The following is a 17921-nucleotide window of genomic DNA, read 5'->3' on the forward strand; positions in this document are numbered from 1 at the left end:
GGGAATTCTTTTTCTTTCTCTTTAATCATTTTAAATGGTAAAGCGCAAAAATGATGATTCCAGATCTTGTGTTACTTCGGCTTTTTAGTCCCATGAATACCGGAATGCATACCCTCCGTTAGTTAGATATCTTCGTCTTCTGGAATACCGCGTAGTATTGATGAATACTGAATGAATTAAGAGTCAAGAGCTACCGAATCTTAATGAGTATTTTGAAAGCATCTATATGTGCACTTGGGTACAAGAACCTGGGTAAATTGGTATTTTGGTTGTAGTTCGCTATGGTGGAGACGATGCTAGAAGAGCTTCTCTGTCTGATGTTACTATGCAGCTCTGCGCAGTAGTTTTCGGGGTTATTATAACTCTACCTAACCCACCTACAATCTCTAGCTTACATCTTGCAAGTGTTCCAAGTTGTAGATATAAGAAAGCTGTTTTAATATATTTTAGAATCAACTATAATATCTTATTTATAGAATATTAAACACTACATTTCTATAGCAGCCGGAACAGAGTCTGTCGAATTTGTTCGTCGCGCGCGCTACAATGTAAACAAGGGTCTTGAACGTCAAAATGTTACCACACATCTTCTTCATGATCATCAAAAGGAAAATGGGAAAGGATTGCAGTTCTCTCCATCTCGGTGCTTGAATGCTCCATCAAACCATCCTTGATGCTCTGGATGACGGCCCGGCACCGTTCCAGCTCATCCTCACCTGACACCCAGCCAAGAGCATCGGTACCGACGAGGTCTCTCATCTCGCCCAGTTCCTTCAGTTTCTCTTGTTCTCGGCAAAAGCCTTCCACACATTTCTGTTTCTCTGCCTCGGAAAAGTGAACCGGACACTCGGCACTAGACCCTACTGTCTCCGCTCCTTCGTCCAGCGATAGCGGCCACCTCTGGAGGGCCTGGAGCATGGCATATTTCAACGAGATGGAGTCTCCTTCCCAGGGAGCCTGCGCGTGCTGGAAAAGCTTCGCCCGAAGCATGCAGCTCTCACTTCGGATGGCGTCGAAATGATCCGGCATGGCTTTCATCGTTAGAGCGGCGTAGTAGAAGTGGACAATCCGCCTCCGCATCGTCTCCTGAACGCTTGCGCGTTCTTCGTGGCTGAGTTGATCGAGGTTTTCAGGCAATTTCACCTCAGGTTTGGAGAGTGTCTCGGAGACTAGGTCGCCCCAGTTTTGAAAATGATCGGGGATGCCGGCGCAGAGGCAGAGAGGTAGGATGGCCGCATGTTGCCAGTCAAGGATCCCGACCACATCGTTGGAGGTGTTGACCAGGATATTATTAGGCGAAAAGTCCGGATGGCGAAGTGTCGGGCGAGACATGCAGTGGTCAGATGGGACGTCAAGGTACGGTGCTAGTTTTAAATAATCGAGTAGAAGGTGTTGGTTTGGAACAGGGGAGAGGTTCTGGAACTGGTGTAATTCCCGTAGGTATCGTTCGACATGGAGGCGTGGTTTACCAAACCGGTGACAGAATTCTATTTCACGCTTAGCGGGTGCTTCAAAGCACGCAGCAAAGGTATCCCCTGGCGGGAAGTCAATATTTACAAAGAAAGATAGAGGTAACTCCAGAATGGAGACTTACATGGGCCGCGATCAATCTCCAGAGAGGTTCGTTCTTGATACCACCATTCATGCTGGGCAGTTGGGCCAACGACAATATCGTCTGAGACAGGGATAACATGTCGTGAAGTCTCAAGATCACGGCGGTGGTAAAGGCTCCCGCTTGCTGGGAAACGGATACCCATAAACCGTCTCTCCACATCAACGATCTGCCGCATGATTTTAACCCGAGTTTTGGTGTCCATAGAGAACCACTGGTTACTCAAGGGTTTCCCTCTCAGTCTTTCAAGTACAATGTATTCGGCTCCAACAGCATTTGACCGGTCTGCAGAATATGCGAGGATTTTGGGGACCGGTATCCCGTGAGCACGCAGAACCGCAAGCGTAGCAGCTTCACTGGCGACGGCGTAATATTTCGGGACAGTCGTCTTATATGGTAGCCTGGCAAGAATTGCATATCCATCATTAAAGGTAATTTGCAACACGCGGTTAAAGCCCCCCTCGGCGAGTTTCGAGATCGAGGCCACGTTGTTGAAGTGACGGTCGACGGAGTCGCATGCGGCCCTGGCAAGAGCATCGACGTTGAACTGGATGCGACGTTCAGCGAGACGGAGCTTTTCATTAAATCTTGTTTAAGGAAAGCAAGTCAGTCTATCGTAAGATGGCGCGTTCGGCAGCTCGCCGTCCCAACTCACAAGAAGCGCCCCGAGGTATACTCGAACAGATCGGGATTGGTACTCAGGGAGGACATTGCCCTGGGTAGCAGCTTTGCGGGTCGACTGAAAAGTTTTGAAAAGGGTCGCATTTTGACGTCTGTCGGCTTCAAGGTTAGCTACCCCAAGATGCTCCTTTTATATGCACCAAGGAGCACACGCATATGACTCAGCACAGGCAAGGAATGCAAGTTCAAGGGAGCAATCACACGAGCTAGACTATGCATGCAAGACCGACATAGATCTAGTATAGTCTAGTACATGATATTCAGATTAACTTGGAGCATATTCTTTACCTCAACCCTTCTTGAGAATTAGCATAGGTCTACTCGGTAAGTGGTAGATACCAAGGCGAGAAAGATGTATGAAATGATTAAAAGAAAAATGAAATATGAAATTGCTGCTACCAGAGAACTGTACATGAGATCGAACCTAAACAGAACATTATAGAAAAAGGGGAACAAGAGGTCGAAAGGAGCTTTGAGAAAGAAGGAGGAAAAGGGGGAAGGAAGGAAAGTGAGGAGAAACAAAAAGAAGAGAAAAAGAAACAAAAAAAAAAAGACAAGACACTCCTGCTGTAACCATATCACAAACACACATCTTCATCTAAGAGAAACATAGTAAGAAAGGTTATTATTTCCTTTGTTTTTTTGAGGTGAATCTTCTTCTCATTGTTACTGTTGTTTGAAAGCCCGTCCCGTTTCTTGTTGATGTCAATCAACAGGTGGAGGGAGATGGTAGAATGTGAATAAGACAGAAGATCATGGTTTGTTTTGTTTTTTTCTTTCTTTCTCTTTTGGTTTCTTTTTTTACATGCCAGGGGAGATCAGTTTGCCCTCCGCCTTGCTGTTAGGGTGCCAGCCACCGGCGTAGGGAGACTGGCCACCCAGCTCCTGTTGGTATTCCTTGATGCGAGTCTCGAGTTCGGGACGGAAGTGACGGATCAGACCCTGGATGGGCCAGGCGAAGGCCTCACCCAAAGCGCAAATGGTGTGACCCTCGACCTGCTTGGTGAGCTCCTGGAGCATGTCGATCTCACGCTCGCGGGCCTGACCGGTCTCCAGACGTTGCATCATCTGCATGGTCCACTTGCTGCCCTCACGGCAGGGAGTGCACTGACCGCAACTCTCGTGCTTGTAGAAGGTGGACAGACGGGAGATGGCGCGCACGATGTCAGTCGACTTGTCCATGACGATAACGGCGGCGGTTCCCAGACCGGTCTGGGAGTCCTTCAGGGCGTCGAAGTCCATGAGCTGTTCGTCGCAGACGGTCTTGGGGATGACGGGGGTCGAAGATCCACCGGGGATGACAGCCAGGAGGTTGTCCCAGCCGCCGCGGACACCACCGCAGTGGCGGTCGATCAGCTCGCGCAGAGGGATGGACATCTCCTCCTCGACGGTGCAGGGGTTGTTGACGTGGCCGGAGATACAGAAGAGCTTGGTACCCACGTTACGCTCACGACCGAACGAGGAGAACCAGTTGGGGCCACGACGCATGATGGTAGGGGTCACGGCGACGGTCTCGACGTTGGTGACGGTACTGGGGCAGCCGAACAGACCGACGGCAGCGGGGAAGGGGGGCTTCAAACGGGGCTTGCCGGCCTTGCCCTCGATGGATTCGATGAGCGAGGTCTCCTCACCGCAGATGTAAGCACCCATACCACGGTGGATGTAGACGTCGAAGTCGTAGCCGGTGCCGCAGGCGTTCTTGCCGATCAGGCCGGCCTCGTAGGCCTCGTTGATGGCCCGCTGGAGAATGGTCGCTTCGTGGTAGAATTCACCACGGATGTAAATGTAGGCGGCGTTGGCGTTCATGGCACGGCCCACGACGAGACAGCCCTCGATGAGCTTCTGGGGGTCTTTCCGCATAATCTCACGGTCCTTGCAGGTTCCGGGCTCACCCTCATCGGCGTTGACGACCAGGTATCGGGGGCGGGGGTCCTTGTCCCAATCTTTGAAGTTCATGAAGGACTGAATTGGGAGAATTGAAAGGTTAGTCAAATGGTTCAGGTCCTCCCATCCCTGTCGTCCCACGGGGAGTCCGGAAGAATCAAACTCACGTATTTCAATCCCGAGGGGAAACCGGCACCACCACGACCACGAAGACCAGAGGCCTTGATTTCGGAGATGAGCTATTTGAGATGAAAAGAAGAGCCCGTTAGCTTCAATTGTCCATTGAATTGCACATATTGCCATCGAAACAATTCCACGAATTGATTCGGAAGGGAAACGCATACCCAGTCATGACCCTTCAACACGATGTCCTTGGTGCGGTGCCAGTCACCGTACTTCATTGCCGACTTCAGATCCGGACCATGGTGACTGTAAAGATTCGTGAAAATGCGGTCTTGATCTTGCAGACCGCCATGGCCGCGAACGGGGGGGGCGTTGTCCTGGACGGTCGCGAAGGAGCGGGCAGCCGGGCCCTGGACTCGGAGAGACCGGGAGGAAAGGTTGGCGAGGGAGGAAGGCGTGGGAGCCGCCGCTCGAGATATCATGGTGACAGCTGGGACCCAATTGGGGGAGGGGGAATGAGGGGGGAGGAGGAGGAGCAGGGAAGGCGAACGGAACAAGATATGATGCTGTCGTGGAGTTGAGTCGCGGCAATTCCTGCGCTTGCTGAGAATCCGCCTTTGGCCCGCTCCTGATTGGCCATAGTGGCATCACGTGATATTGCTGAGTCATTTCAGATTACTCAGGTTTCGACCTTCCCGATGCGGTAATTTGATGTGTTTGCACTATATACTCCTGACTGTCTACCTACGCCTGCGGAACATACAGATACGACACCGTCGACAGCATCACCGACCCTTGTCCAGCTTCTCCCGTAGCTAACAGTCCCAGCGGATCATCCGGTACCGACACGCTCTCTTGCTCGACAAGCATCCAGGCCCATCGCACCCAGTTGGGGGAAAGCCACCAGTTGTCGCCCTCCCACGCCCCGGTGTACGCGGCCAAATGAGAGAAGACCCCATTGTTCTGGCCTTTCATATCCTCTAGAGCGTCGTCAAACATAGTCAGTAAATATTGATCGTCCTCGTCTTCCACAGCCCAGAGCACATCGTCAGGAGGGGGCGGGTAATTCTCGAGCAGGAAGCCGGCCCATTTGAGTAGCCGAGGCGACAACGGCGAGCCGTTGGGGGAATCCTTCGTGGTCATGTAGGTAGCTGCCACTGCGCAAATGAAAAGAGGGAAGGCAAAGGGATTCTCGCCGCTTCCTCGCAGCATGGGAATGGCCTTCTCTACGGTCGTATTAACCTCTTGGAAGCACGCTTTGCAGGCGGGTTGCATCTCAGCCGGGAGGAGTTTCAGCAGTTCCTCCAGTGCAAAGAGTTCCCCGTTGTTGGCGAGGATGGACTGTCGCTCTAGAATCCGCACCTGGGTCCGGGACTGGAGGGTATCCGGAAACTTGCCTGCCGGGATCCGGCCCATGTGGGCGCTCAAGAGGCGCTTGGTTTCCTCCCAGCTTCCGGTGAAGCTATGCTGCCGCGACCGATTGAGGGTCCATGCCGCAATCACCAGTGCTGTCTCGGACAACATGATCTGGCTGTTCCGGTATATCTTTGCATGAGTCTGCTTGAGGTTGGCGGGACTCTCGAGCCCTTCCGCGGATGATCTCAATTTCACGATGTGAGTGATCAGCTCGATGATGATCTGGCTGATAGCAGCAAGAATGGTCCGCGAATTTCCATAGGCATCGGCAATCCGGACCCCTTGCTCTGAGATCTCTAAAGTCTCTAATTCCCGGTTGTTGGCTGCCAAGATGGACACGCCATTGAACAGCGCCGGGGAGAAGATCGAATGCTCCATGGGGGTATCGGGAGCAAGGAGGGGATAAAAGACATTAAACACGTAGTAATGGTCATCAGCCAGCACACTAGCCATCTCAGGGAACATCTGGATCTGTTGGGCTTTTGCGACCTGAAGCGGACTGCCCGGCGGTGCGCGGAGACTGACGATCCGATAATCACACGGATTGTCCGGAAGACAGAATCCATAGTTCATCATCACTATTGATCTGTCAGTCTTTTCCCTCATAGCATATTGCCCCGGAGAATGTGTCACTTACACTGTTCATTATTCCGAGGCCCGTAGTTGTTGGCAATCTCCTCGCCAGCAGAAACGCCCTCCAACACCACGAATGAAACATCGTCCTTCCCAGCCCGCCACTCCACCTTTGCCAAGGGACGATGATTCAAGACATCAATAAACGGCAAAAGAACCGAGACGTTTTCCTCCGGCAGCTCCTCGTCCGGAATGACTCCAGAGAGTACCTTGGCCGAGAAGGCGCGCGAGACGAAAATCGTCGAAGCCCAAATATAGAGATCCCTAGATCCATCACCACCATCAACAAACTGCCCTACCCTTCCTTAAAAGAACATGAAAAGACCAAAACTCACCATGTATACAGCTCCCACCCCTCAAACCCCAACTCCCCCAACACCTTCGTCGCCCGCTCATACTTCTCTCTCAACAAGCTCGTCTTCTGCTCCCTCGCCGCCAACAGACTCGTCCCGGCCAACCACCCCACATCCCCCTCGCCATAATACACCGGCGTCGTCAATTCTCCCGGCTGCGGCAACGTCCGCAAATACGGGGCCCAGAAGCCGTCCGCTCCGCGCAGAAACTGCCCGATCAGAAAGAAAATCGACGTCTCGTCGGTGCCGACGGCGTCCATGAACGCCCGCGGGAGATGCACCCCGTGCGCGGGGAACACAGCACTCCCGCCGGCGTAGTCAATAGCGTTGAAGTACGACATGGTCGAGGCCAGGGGCGTCTGGATGATGTGCGTGCCGGTGGGGACGGCGCCGGCAGCCCAGTCCTTTCGTACTTGGAGGTGCACGCCGCGACGCTCGTCCTTGGCTATTTGAACGCTTTCATGCAGACGGCCACCGTTTTGGGTCATCCATTGCAGCAGCGTGGTGTATGGCTCTAGACTGTTAGGGGGGGTGGTGTTGGGGCTGTATGCAGTTAGTTACTATGGTCTGTTTGTCTGGGGTTTAATTGGCTAGGTGGGGAGGCGGAAAGGGGGATGCAAGAAAAGAAATGTTGATTCTTACAGGGAAGAGGATGTCAGATCGCTCGCCATGTTGAACAGGAGTGCGTATGTCAACGACGCTGTCTTTTTTTCACGGCGTGAAAAGAAGATAAAAGAGGTGGGGTGGAAGGGCGGATGGAAGATGAATAAATCGTCATGTCCCACTTTTTTTCTGGTGTTCGTCTCCCGTTCGATCTTCGATATTCAGCGTCCACGTATTTTCCTTCGTGGTCTCTGTCCTAAGCTACAGATGGTATAGATGATTAAACGAAGAAAAACATTCACTCTTCTAACGTGGTTATCGTACAACTGCCTGAAAGAGCCCAACCCATCATGAAGCTAAGACATCTTTGCCCCTCCGGCAAAAAAACAAAGTGCCAACAACAAATCAATAACGCCTGTAGATTCATAACCATTTCTCTGTTTCTCTCCTTGAGGACGTGGTGGTGTCCCGTCTTTCTCCCTCCACTCTTTTGGATGCTTCATCCAGCGTAAAGAGGCGCCGCCTTCTGAGCTCCGGTCAAGGGGACTTCGGCTTCACGCATTCCGAAGACGAAACATACAAATGCCATGCAGTCAATAGTGTACATGACCATGAGAATTGTCTCCCGGCCTCACCGCACGTCGGCGCTCTGGACGGAAAACCAATGCGTCAAATGGGGCGAATCAAGCATTTCAGGACTTTCTCCCGGGGACCAGAATCTCGACGAGCCCGTCGTCTTCGCCGTCGCTGCTATCATTTTGTTCATCCCCAAAGGGAGATTCGCCGGAGTGCGATCTCCGAAAGTTCTTGTACCGTCCAGGGCCTAGATTGGGGTATCCTAGTGATTCATTGATGATGGCCTCGTCCTCTTCATCGGAGTCCATCATGTCGGACCCAAGCGATGGGCCGACCATCTCGCCCATGTCGTCATCATCGTCATCAACCTCCAGCGGAACCCGCTCTTTACGTTGACCTCCTTGTGATTGCCCTTCGCCATCGTCGTCGGACGAGTTGGTTGACAAGGAGTCGGGTGGACTGAATCCGGACTCTGGGAACGTGGGCGACGAGAAAGCTTCGTCCTTGTGTGTCGGGGCGAAATCGGTCGACGGGAAGGCGGACCTGGCAGGTGAGTCTGCTCCCTCGCCATCGTCCTCCAGTCCGGCAATCACAAACGGATTCGACGGCCACTGGGAGTCGGTGTTCTCATGGACGCCAGCTTGCTTGTCCTCGTCCTTGTTGTCGCTGTTCTCAGTCACCTGCTGCTTTTGGAGAGCAAGTCGAGCTGCCAATTGCCTTCGCGCCCGAGACGGACCGAGACTCAAAGGAGCCGGGGGCGGAGGAAGAATGGGGATAGGCTGGCTGGAGGCCTATTTGGGTTTATCACAGTCAGTTACTCCTGCAACAAATGTATTGTTTGGGTATATTGGGGATGCAAGTGTAGCAATAACTATACAGAGCGTGAAACAAAAGGAAAAGAAAAGAAAAGAGGGAAAGCCCCACATAGAAAAAGAGGAATGCAATGCTTCATGTATACAAATGCAATGTCATCACCATGGCGAGGAAGCCAAGGGACTACTTATATGACTATGAAGAAAGAAAGGAAAAGAAAAGGAGAACAATGCCAGAGGAAAGGATGCCACACGATTTCCGGGAGGGCTGGGGTTTCAATGGATGAATCCAGACGTAAATGCAAGGCGCTGCAAGCCAAACGCTCAATGAAGTGATTCCTGGAGAACCTCCACCACTCCCCGTCATCGATCATGTGCCATCCCTTCCTCAGCCGTTGGACCGGAGGATAACAACGACGAATGCTGAGATTGGTTAAGAAGCTTAAGACGACGGCGAGACGGGAGAAAGGGGTGTTCTTTGGGGGGGATGGGAACAGAAGCCAAAAAGGGAAAAGAAAAGAGAAAGTGCAAGTCATCAACATCAACATCATCATCATGGGTCGTGCATGTCAACATCAGTAAAGAAATCATCACCCACATTTTCAGAACTGTCTTCGGCGGGTTGTTCGCCTGAGTTCCTATCTTCTTGGTCCTCCATCTCTTCGTCCTCGTCGTCATCGCTGGAGCTAGCAAATCCGCTGAGAAGAGAACTGCCGCCGCCGGCACCGAGACCGAACGCTCCGCCGGACACACTGCCCTGGTTCATATCAAATCCCTGGAAGTTGGAGTTTCCAGCTGACCCGTTGAGGCCGGCCTCAGCAAGGGCGGAAGAGGCGTTCATGCTCTGACCAGAGTTGAGCATGCCCTGGCGACCACCAACCGACATGTCAGGGCGAACTCCACCAAGGATGGCGTTGTCACGCTCACGAGTCTCGGACAGGGTTTGCTCGACGTATTCGATCCACTCAGGATTCAATACATGCTCCATCACGGTTGGAGACAACAGCTCCGGCGGGTGTCGCTCGCTGAACTTGACAACTTCCTCAGCAATCAGCGTCAAGTGGCCCATGTATCCAAGTCGGATCTTCTTGGCACGCTGGGCGGCATCGCTTCTCCTTTGGCCATCCACTATTTCCTGGGTTATCCGGCCGGTTTCAAACACGTTGACAGCCAACGCTCGGTTGTATCCGCGCTCCATGGGGCCATTGAAGACTTGCTGTATAACATCATACACAACATTGTGAAGGAAGTTGTTCCAAGGGAAACGGAAGAAGAAATCCTGTAACACATTTAATCAGCATATTAAAACCCTAGACATTAAAGCACCTTCAATGCGAGCCTGACTCACCAAAATAGTGGGGACAACCCGATTCTTCACAAACATGAGTTTCAGGTAATCACCGACAACCGGCCGGCCGTTGGGGTCAACCTGGACGTCTGGGTGCAGGTGATGCTGGAATTCCTCCTCGGTTTCTTGGGATGTAGACTGCGGCGCAGGCTCCGTCGGACCCGACGCATCGCCGACCTGGCCAGCAGTATCAGGGCTCGGGGTGTTTTCTTCAGGACTCTGAGGCTTCGCGGCAAAAAGAGGAGGCGGCACTGCCTCGGGATTGGATGCCATGGGAGCGGACGCTGGTTCCTGACCCTGGTCGCTTTGAGTCGCGGTTGTCGTTTCCCCAGACTTCGTCTCCGTTGATGCTTCCTTGGGAGTTTGACTGTCAAGAGATACTTCACCGATGCGGTCTGTGAGCCCTGATGCTGTAGGCGACATTGGGTCGGAAGGAGGTGTGTTCGTTTCGGTCGTGTCTATGGTGGCCGTTTCTTTTTGGTCCTGGCTCTTAGTTTCGGGTTCCTTGGCTGTGGCCTCTTCAGAAGTCGAGGGGGATCCCTCTTGTGTCTCTGCAGTCGTTTTCTGAGATGCCGGTTCTTGAGCACTCGGAGTTTTCTCGTCGGACGCATCTTTCTCCTTGTCAACAAGGACGCCGGAGGAGCTCACATCTTCAAACCCATCTTCACCGGTATTCGCTGAGGATTCGAGTACCTTGGAGTTCTCTGCGGTGCCGTCGCCGATGACTGACCCATTGACGAAGTCCGCGGTCGATTCATTGCCGTCGAAACCAAGACCCTCTTGATGCGGGTTCAAAACACCCTCCCGGATCAGTCGCTCACGTTCGGCATCACGTTGCTGTACATACTCATCACTACCCGGCTCGTTCAAAAGTCCCATGTTACTGCAATGCAACAGTTCGGCCATCAACTCGCAGGTCTTGAAACGATCGAACCCTAGCGGTTCGATCTTGGCTCCCCAGGCAGACGTGAGCCGGCCTCGTTCCACGCTCTTGACCTCCCCGCCATCACTGACGGTATGCTTCGAGCTTTGGATGAGGGCCATGAAATCCGGGATGTGCTTTGCGAACAGTCGCAAGAGGTTCCCGAGATAGATGGGGTCGTACGTGGTCGGCATAGATTCGGGGCCATTGATATTATCCGGGTCATAGTCGGAGTTGTTCTTTCGGATCACCTCAATGACAATACCAACGCCAACAGTCAAAGGATTTCCTCCCTGAAGCATGGCCTTGATGAGACTTTCCACGCATGGCTGAGAGACCAACTGGCGGGTCAGGCTGTTGGGTCCAATGCACGACTGGTCGTTCTGCGTGGCATTCGCAGAGATGGTGATGATCGCCTTGAGGAAATCGCCCGCCGAAGTCTGAACCGACGCGGGGCGATCGGTGGACAGGAACGAGAGCAGCATGGGTATGAGGTCTTGCGTTTGCAACCACTAGAGATTGGGTGTCAGCGGCCGGTCCAGTCGACTATCGCCTCTTCGCTCTCCCATAAACTTACATCAACGATCCCCTGGCCACCTTCCGCCTTCTCGAGACTAATGATCTTCAGTAGAAGGTCCATAACCATTGGGTTGTCCACATGCTGGAGAATGGCGGGGATGATGCCATCCAGCGACTTGAAGAACTCGAGCATTTCGCTCGTCTTCTTGTCAAACAGAGTCTCATTTACTTTCGTGAAGTAACTCGCTTGGACCGAATCCAGGGGCGGCGATCTTCTCACGAAGCCCCAGAAATCCCGGAGGTAGCCGGGATTGAGCATGATCGACTCGAGTATCGACCAGATCTCCGACGAAAGAATCTCACAGGCAACATAGGCTCTCTTCAGGCGGTCCTTCTCCGCCTTATCCAGGTCTTCCGGGCCCAAAAGGTCCTTCAGCGGATCACCCCGCTTCTCCTCCTCTGCGGAAGCGTCTTTCGACGCGGGCGCGGCATTACTGTCGTTGGGCTCATCCTCGTCATCGTCGTCGTTCACCAAACTCGGGGCGATCACATAGTCCATAAGACGTTTCAAGACATTATCATCTCGTAAATACTCTATGAGCTTCGTATTGTGTTGCTTCAGCTCCTGGATCAGCTCCGACTCGTCCAACAGCTCCTCGAGGCTGACGTGGGGCTTGTCAAGCAGGGTATCAATGCTTGAGATACTTGCATATCCTCCGAAACGCCAAAACATGATGAATTATATAGTTGGGCGAAATGACTCATGGAAAAAAGAAAAGGAAAAGAGAAAAGGTCGGGGTATCAGAAGCACTTTTCCGTGTGCGCGGCGGGCCGTTCACCGAGTTCCTGCGGGTGAGGTCACTCTTCTATACGGTACAACACCCACACGCAAGCAGGACACGGGGGTATTTGGGATTTTCGAGTTGTGTGATGAAAGGCGGATTTCCAAGAAGGTCCAGTCGTCATATGCAAGTCGTTTCAAACAAATCGGATGAAAGGGGGATGCTGAGGAAAGGAGAGCGAATAGTTGACAAATTGGATACGGTCTGAGCGATCTAGCGCTGCAATTAGAACACCAACATGTTAGCAATGCGATCTTAGGATAGTTCCGAAGAGAGAAAAATGACAAAAAATGCAGCGATGGGGCAGGCGAGATAGTCGTCTTCGAGCTTAACTCCGATCGGCATCAGAGGCGCTGAAGAAGCCATGTGGGAATCGACAAGCACCGGCAAATTAGGGGGGGTACGACAGGGCCACCAGCAACCGCAGACACCAAACAGTATATATAAATCAAGACCATACCTTCAAGACCTGAAGGGAATGACAAAGGAAGGGAGACCGTGCCAGGCTCCTGATTGAGATGGGGGAGATGAGAACAGACCAAGTGGTCGTCAGAGGCACGGGCTGTTACTTTAGGGTGCACAGGCGAAATCCAGCCCGTCGGCAGTTTGGGGGAGGTCTGCGTCAGAGCCTCCGGTTGTCGGTCAGTGACGGGTTTGTCAGCCCGTAGACGGATCCTGGTGTTTAGACAGTTTAAGGTCTAAAGGGGAGAAGGAGGAGGAGGGAGGAGAGGGTAAGAGTGGAGAGTCAGGTGAAGAGGAAAGGGAGAGAGAGAGAGGAAGGATGATCGGTGAGTTGCGCTGGCGGCTGCGTCTGGATCGGCCGGCAGGTTTGACGGTTTGGTTTGATCCTTGGAGGGAAGAAGCCAGGCGGAAATACCCAACTTGCACCAAGCCTGACGGCGGGGGGCAGAAAAAAGAAAAAAGAAGATACGCGAAGGAGGGGAGAGGGGGAAGAGGGCCCCGTTGACTACCTCCGTAAGATTGTAATCCCTCTGTCGTCCCGGTCTTCCAGATAAGAAGTGTCCGTAGGAATAAATCGTTTCAGATCCGTGGGGAAGGCAAGTTTCAGGCGTAGAAATGCAAGAGTTTCTTGAATCAACGGAAAACCACGAGAATCGGCCTTTGCCGCCGCACGAGGCCGTTCTGTTCCCTGGTATCTGGTACCGCACTGGCCATACCCGCCAAGGTGGGCTAACAAGTACCGGATACCTCAGCGGTTAACTTACCTCGTACACCGTAATGGTTCGGACTGGCAAATCCCCCGTCACACGTGTTGCTGCTGATCCTGTCAGATGATCAGACTGTCAGGCCGGGGAATCCATGATTCATGATCCTTTTTGAACATTTGACCCTTATTATCTATTATCATCAATATCTCCTGGTTGCGATTCGCATCTACCGCGGCTGTAGATCACGTGCAGCGGTGTCGCCTTCGTGGGGAAGACAAGAGTGTCATCGTGAATCCTGACCAGCTCTCCGGTCCAGCATTGATCCCGATCTCAGTCTGCGCCCTCGCTTGAAGGACATTCGAGGTCACCTAAAATCAACGGAAATCAATCCCAGTCCTCTCCTGAGGCCTCCTCGTCAGATCTAGGCAGTCGTGGCCACGCCGGTTACCTAGGCACTACTCCGTACGGTCCTAGTCTACAACATACCTAGTTACCTATCAACTAGCGAAGACTAGCTAGCTACATCCCGTCTCCATCTTCACTTCCCCTCTCCTCACCGTCAAGACCCTTGACCCCAACTCCAGCAAACATGAATCGACTCTTTGGGACCAAGAACTCGGCTCCCAAGCCGACGCTGGACAGTGCCATCTCCGGCGTAAGTCTTCCCCCAGATCCGCATCGGAAACCCAACCCATACAACCTAGAAAAAAAACCTCCCGAAAAAGAACCCCACAATGATTAACCCTCTCTTTCTTCCCCCACATCTAGGTCGACAACCGCATCGCCAGCCTCGACGTCAAGCTAGCCTCACTGAACTCCGAGCTCTCGACCTACCAGTCCAAGATCTCCAAGATGCGCGACGGACCCGGCAAGAACGCGCTCCGACAGAAGGCGTTGAAGGTACTGCAGCGCCGCAAGCAGTACGAGGCGCAACGGGACCAACTCTCGCAGCAATCCTGGAACATGGAGCAGGCGGGCATGATGCAGGATAACCTGAAGAACGTAATGACGACGGTCGACGCCATGAAGACGACCACGACCACGCTGAAGAAGCAGTACGGCAAGATCGATATCGACAAGATTGAGCGCATGCAGGACGAGATGGCCGATTTGATGGACGTCGGTAATGAGATCCAGGAAAGCATCTCGCGTGCTTATGACGTGCCGGAGGATGTGGATGAGGCGGACCTCGACGCGGAGTTGGAGGCCCTCGGCGAGGATAACTTGTTTGAGAGCTCGATGGGTGAGAGCGCTATGCCGAGCTTCTTGCAGGATGAGGTCGCCCCGCCGCAGTTCATTGATGAGCCTCCGGAGCAGACTAAGGTTAAGGAGCCGGCTGGAGGGCTGGGCTAATGATGCGTTATGATTTTTGTTTGGTATTTTTGAATGAGGGCTATTTTTATGATTTGGAGTTTCGATTCGAGCATGGACAGCATTGGAGTTTTTCATTTCTATCTCTTGTTCTCTTTTCCTTGTAACTAATTGAAACCACAACTGCCACGCTGCTTACATTCCATTCGAAGATCTACCGACCTATGTATACCTTCGGTCTGTAAACTTCTCTAGTCTCCGTGCCATGTAACTACGCCTTCTGCTAGCAAAGGAATGAGTCGGCCAGCCCTTTGTCCCCGTACAGGCCGTTGCTCATCCCCAGTCTACAGCGTGTATCTTAGGAGGCTTTGCCGAGTCCCACAAGAACCAGCAAAGCTACGTTCATCACGACGATGATAAGCCAGACAATGATGGCAATCCCGGTGACGAAAATGTTGTTCCTCATTTTCACGCCCTCCCCCGGCACCGGGTCGCCTGGGTTCTGGCCGTAGCTGATCCGATCGGCGAGGACGGTCATGAACCGGTTGCGGCAGGTAAAGTAGATCAACGGGGCGGACACGAAGGGTAGGATGACACTCAAAACCACTTGGCTAGCTGTGAGCGTTTTGTCTAGGCCTTCCTTGCCCACCGCCCCGGCGATGATAATACTCGGGATGATGCTGACCGACCGGGTGATCAGCCGGCGGAGCCAGGGCCGAATACTCCAGTTCAACATCCCTTCGCTAACCATCTGTCCCGCCATGGTGCAGACGATCCCGGCGGAGATACCCGAGAGGAGCAAGGCCAGCGCAAAGACCAGGCCGGCAGCGGGCGCGATGGAATTCGAGAGAAGATCGTGAATTCCCCACAGGTCCGCGTCGTCGGCTCCCGACGTTCCGTAGAGAGAGGCGCCGGCAACGATGAGGATCGAACTGTTCACGAACAGCGCGAATGTAAACAGCGACAATGTAAGCTCGATGATGGAATACTTCATGCATCCCCGGATGGCATGCAGAGATGGCCTGTATTCTACCTCTCCGTTCGTGCTGCCTAAACAGACAGACGGGTCCACGTAGCCTTGGGTAACGTCGAATTCCTTCAGACGTGACTGAACCACCCCACTACCGAGGAACATGGAATGCGGCATGACTGTAGCACCGAGGATACCGCAGCTTTGGTACAGACTATAGGCGCGCAGAATATTAGAAACGCGCTTGACTTGAGCTAGTGAGGTGACAACTAATTCGACTCACCCCTGTGACTGTACAATGGCCGACGATGGCAAAAAGCCCCGGAAAACAGCCCCAATGGATTGCTCTTTGATGAGAGATAACTGGATGCAAAAACACACCACTACGCCCAGGACCAAGGCCATGACAAAGAACTCGAATAAGCGTAGTCCCCACATTGCACCACTGGGTCGGTAGAAGATGAGAATGAAGAGAACATCGGCAAGTGTGATTGCGCATCCAGCCACCAGAGGGATCTTCAGCAGAAGGTTGAGCGCAATGGCCGATCCGACGACCTGGGATGAAAGATCAGCGGCATGCTCTTGAAAACTTACCGAGAAGAGTAACCCACCTCTGCAATATCGGTGGCCACAATGGCCGCCTCAGAAAAGATATAAAGAATAATGACCAGCCATCTAGGAAGGTGCTCTCTGCAGTTTTCCGCCAGATTCAGCCCGGTCACCGTGCCTAATTTGATGCACAGCGATTGCAGAAAAATGGCAAACAGGTTGGAGAGGAGGACGATGAACAAAAGGGCATATCGGAATTCAGCACCAGCAGCCACATCGGTAGCATAGTTTCCCGGGTCGATGTAGGCAACGGCAATCAGGAAACCCGGGCCCACAAAGCGGGCAAATTTGACAATGCTCTGGGCGAGATGCACAGTCGACGAGGTAATGTAATGTTTGAAAGGACGGCGAGGTGATCCGCTGTCCGCCTTGGGAGGTTGATATCCCAAGGCGGCAGAGACCACTTCGCCGGGGCCCTTCTTCTCGGACGCGGGTTCGTTGCGATCTAGACCGGACGGTTGAGGCTCGATGGCTGTCAATCCGTCTCCCATGATCCCTCCATTTCCTGGTGCATGTCTCCGATGTACTTTCGAGTTGGCAATGCCATTCAGGTTGTTGCGGGTGGTTTCATCGGCACTCAGCGCCGGCGGGTTCTGGTTCCAATCCGGGTGTTCGAGATCATCGTCCGTTCTGGAGGGACAGTTCATGGCGATCGGCGCTCACTGATCGCTCTGTCGGAGTATTTTGTACAGACGGTGGAACACTTGCACGGACCGTGCGCCTCGATTTAGTACTTGTGCCGTGACTGTCGTCAGTACTAGTCGGTCGCAATGCCACGTTCGAAAGTAGCCCGCGGGAACAAATGCCCGAAACTGCCCGATTACGGCGGCGCACGGGGGGTTCCACTGCAGACCGGAGACAGGTGAGGGGATCTAGCTGGTCAAAATATCCGGGGTCGTCGGAATCACGGTGTGCAGACGGTGATTAGTGCTCGATGATAGGGCGGAGAGGGACCGTGAACCAATTCGATGTGGGTTGTCGAGGTCCAGAATTCGGTAGCCATGACGCATCTCGTGGGTGGGCTGTTCTGGCCGAGGGAACTTTGCCCCGGCGGGCAAGATCGTCACGGTCTTTCATACTGACAGCTGGCGGGGGAGGAGATTGATAAACCACCAAGGTCAAAGGGAGAGACTGCACAGGTGATAATCGAGATCCAGGGGGTATTCTAGAACATTTGAAGGAGTAGAAAGAGTCATGAATAAGAAACTCCCCTCCCTCCCGACTCCCCTCCCCCCTTCCCCCCACGACCAAGAAAGACCAAGAGAGCCGATCTGCCTTGGCGTCCCGTGACGTCCATTCCCCGTGACTGGTGGGCTGGCTTTGTTTGTTTTGTCCTTCATTATATCAAAAGAGTAAGAAGGCCCGATCAGATGGTCTCATGCGTACGGTGTATGCGCATTGATGTATCCGTCGGAAGAGCAGACTGTGTTTTCACGAGAATCCGACCTGATATATTCTAGAACATGGGGAATGCCCAACCCCCGCCTGCACGCGACTTGGAATCGCCCAGACTTTGTTTTACAGTAGAGATGCTAACT

General features: G+C 53.0%; 5 protein-coding genes across 5 annotated transcripts; 1 reads left to right on the forward strand and 4 right to left on the reverse strand.

Annotated features, from left to right (window-relative positions):
• Positions 1–576: 576 nt before the first annotated feature.
• Positions 577–2377, reverse strand: KD926_007532 (aminoglycoside phosphotransferase family protein; the record flags this gene model as incomplete). The annotated part of the gene is made up of 3 exons (XM_053100394.1): positions 577–1535; positions 1595–2199; positions 2268–2377. The coding sequence occupies 3 exons, from the start codon at positions 2375–2377 to the stop codon at positions 577–579; spliced, it is 1674 nt and encodes a 557-aa protein (XP_052955971.1).
• Positions 2378–3094: 717 nt separating this feature from the next.
• Positions 3095–7373, reverse strand: KD926_007533 (NADH-ubiquinone oxidoreductase 51 kDa subunit; the record flags this gene model as incomplete). The annotated part of the gene is made up of 7 exons (XM_053100395.1): positions 3095–4255; positions 4345–4416; positions 4522–4915; positions 5064–6294; positions 6354–6613; positions 6685–7245; positions 7345–7373. The coding sequence occupies 7 exons, from the start codon at positions 7371–7373 to the stop codon at positions 3095–3097; spliced, it is 3708 nt and encodes a 1235-aa protein (XP_052955972.1).
• Positions 7374–7997: 624 nt separating this feature from the next.
• On the reverse strand, positions 7998–12215 carry KD926_007534 (uncharacterized protein; the record flags this gene model as incomplete). The annotated part of the gene is made up of 4 exons (XM_053100396.1): positions 7998–8672; positions 9292–9972; positions 10042–11475; positions 11541–12215. The coding sequence occupies 4 exons, from the start codon at positions 12213–12215 to the stop codon at positions 7998–8000; spliced, it is 3465 nt and encodes a 1154-aa protein (XP_052955973.1).
• Positions 12216–14082: 1867 nt separating this feature from the next.
• On the forward strand, positions 14083–14846 carry KD926_007535 (putative SNF7 family protein (Cta1); the record flags this gene model as incomplete). Its single annotated transcript, XM_053100397.1, has 2 exons — positions 14083–14148; positions 14262–14846. The coding sequence occupies 2 exons, from the start codon at positions 14083–14085 to the stop codon at positions 14844–14846; spliced, it is 651 nt and encodes a 216-aa protein (XP_052955974.1).
• A 316-nt stretch (positions 14847–15162) lies between these two features.
• Positions 15163–17030, reverse strand: KD926_007536 (NRAMP family metal ion transporter; the record flags this gene model as incomplete). Its single annotated transcript, XM_053100398.1, has 3 exons — positions 15163–15988; positions 16058–16329; positions 16386–17030. The coding sequence occupies 3 exons, from the start codon at positions 17028–17030 to the stop codon at positions 15163–15165; spliced, it is 1743 nt and encodes a 580-aa protein (XP_052955975.1).
• Positions 17031–17921: the final 891 nt, after the last annotated feature.

Source organism: Aspergillus affinis (assembly GCF_023601865.1).
Source record: "Aspergillus affinis strain CMG 70 chromosome Unknown NODE_44_length_242547_cov_84_751050, whole genome shotgun sequence".
Lineage (NCBI taxonomy): Eukaryota > Fungi > Ascomycota > Eurotiomycetes > Eurotiales > Aspergillaceae > Aspergillus > Aspergillus affinis.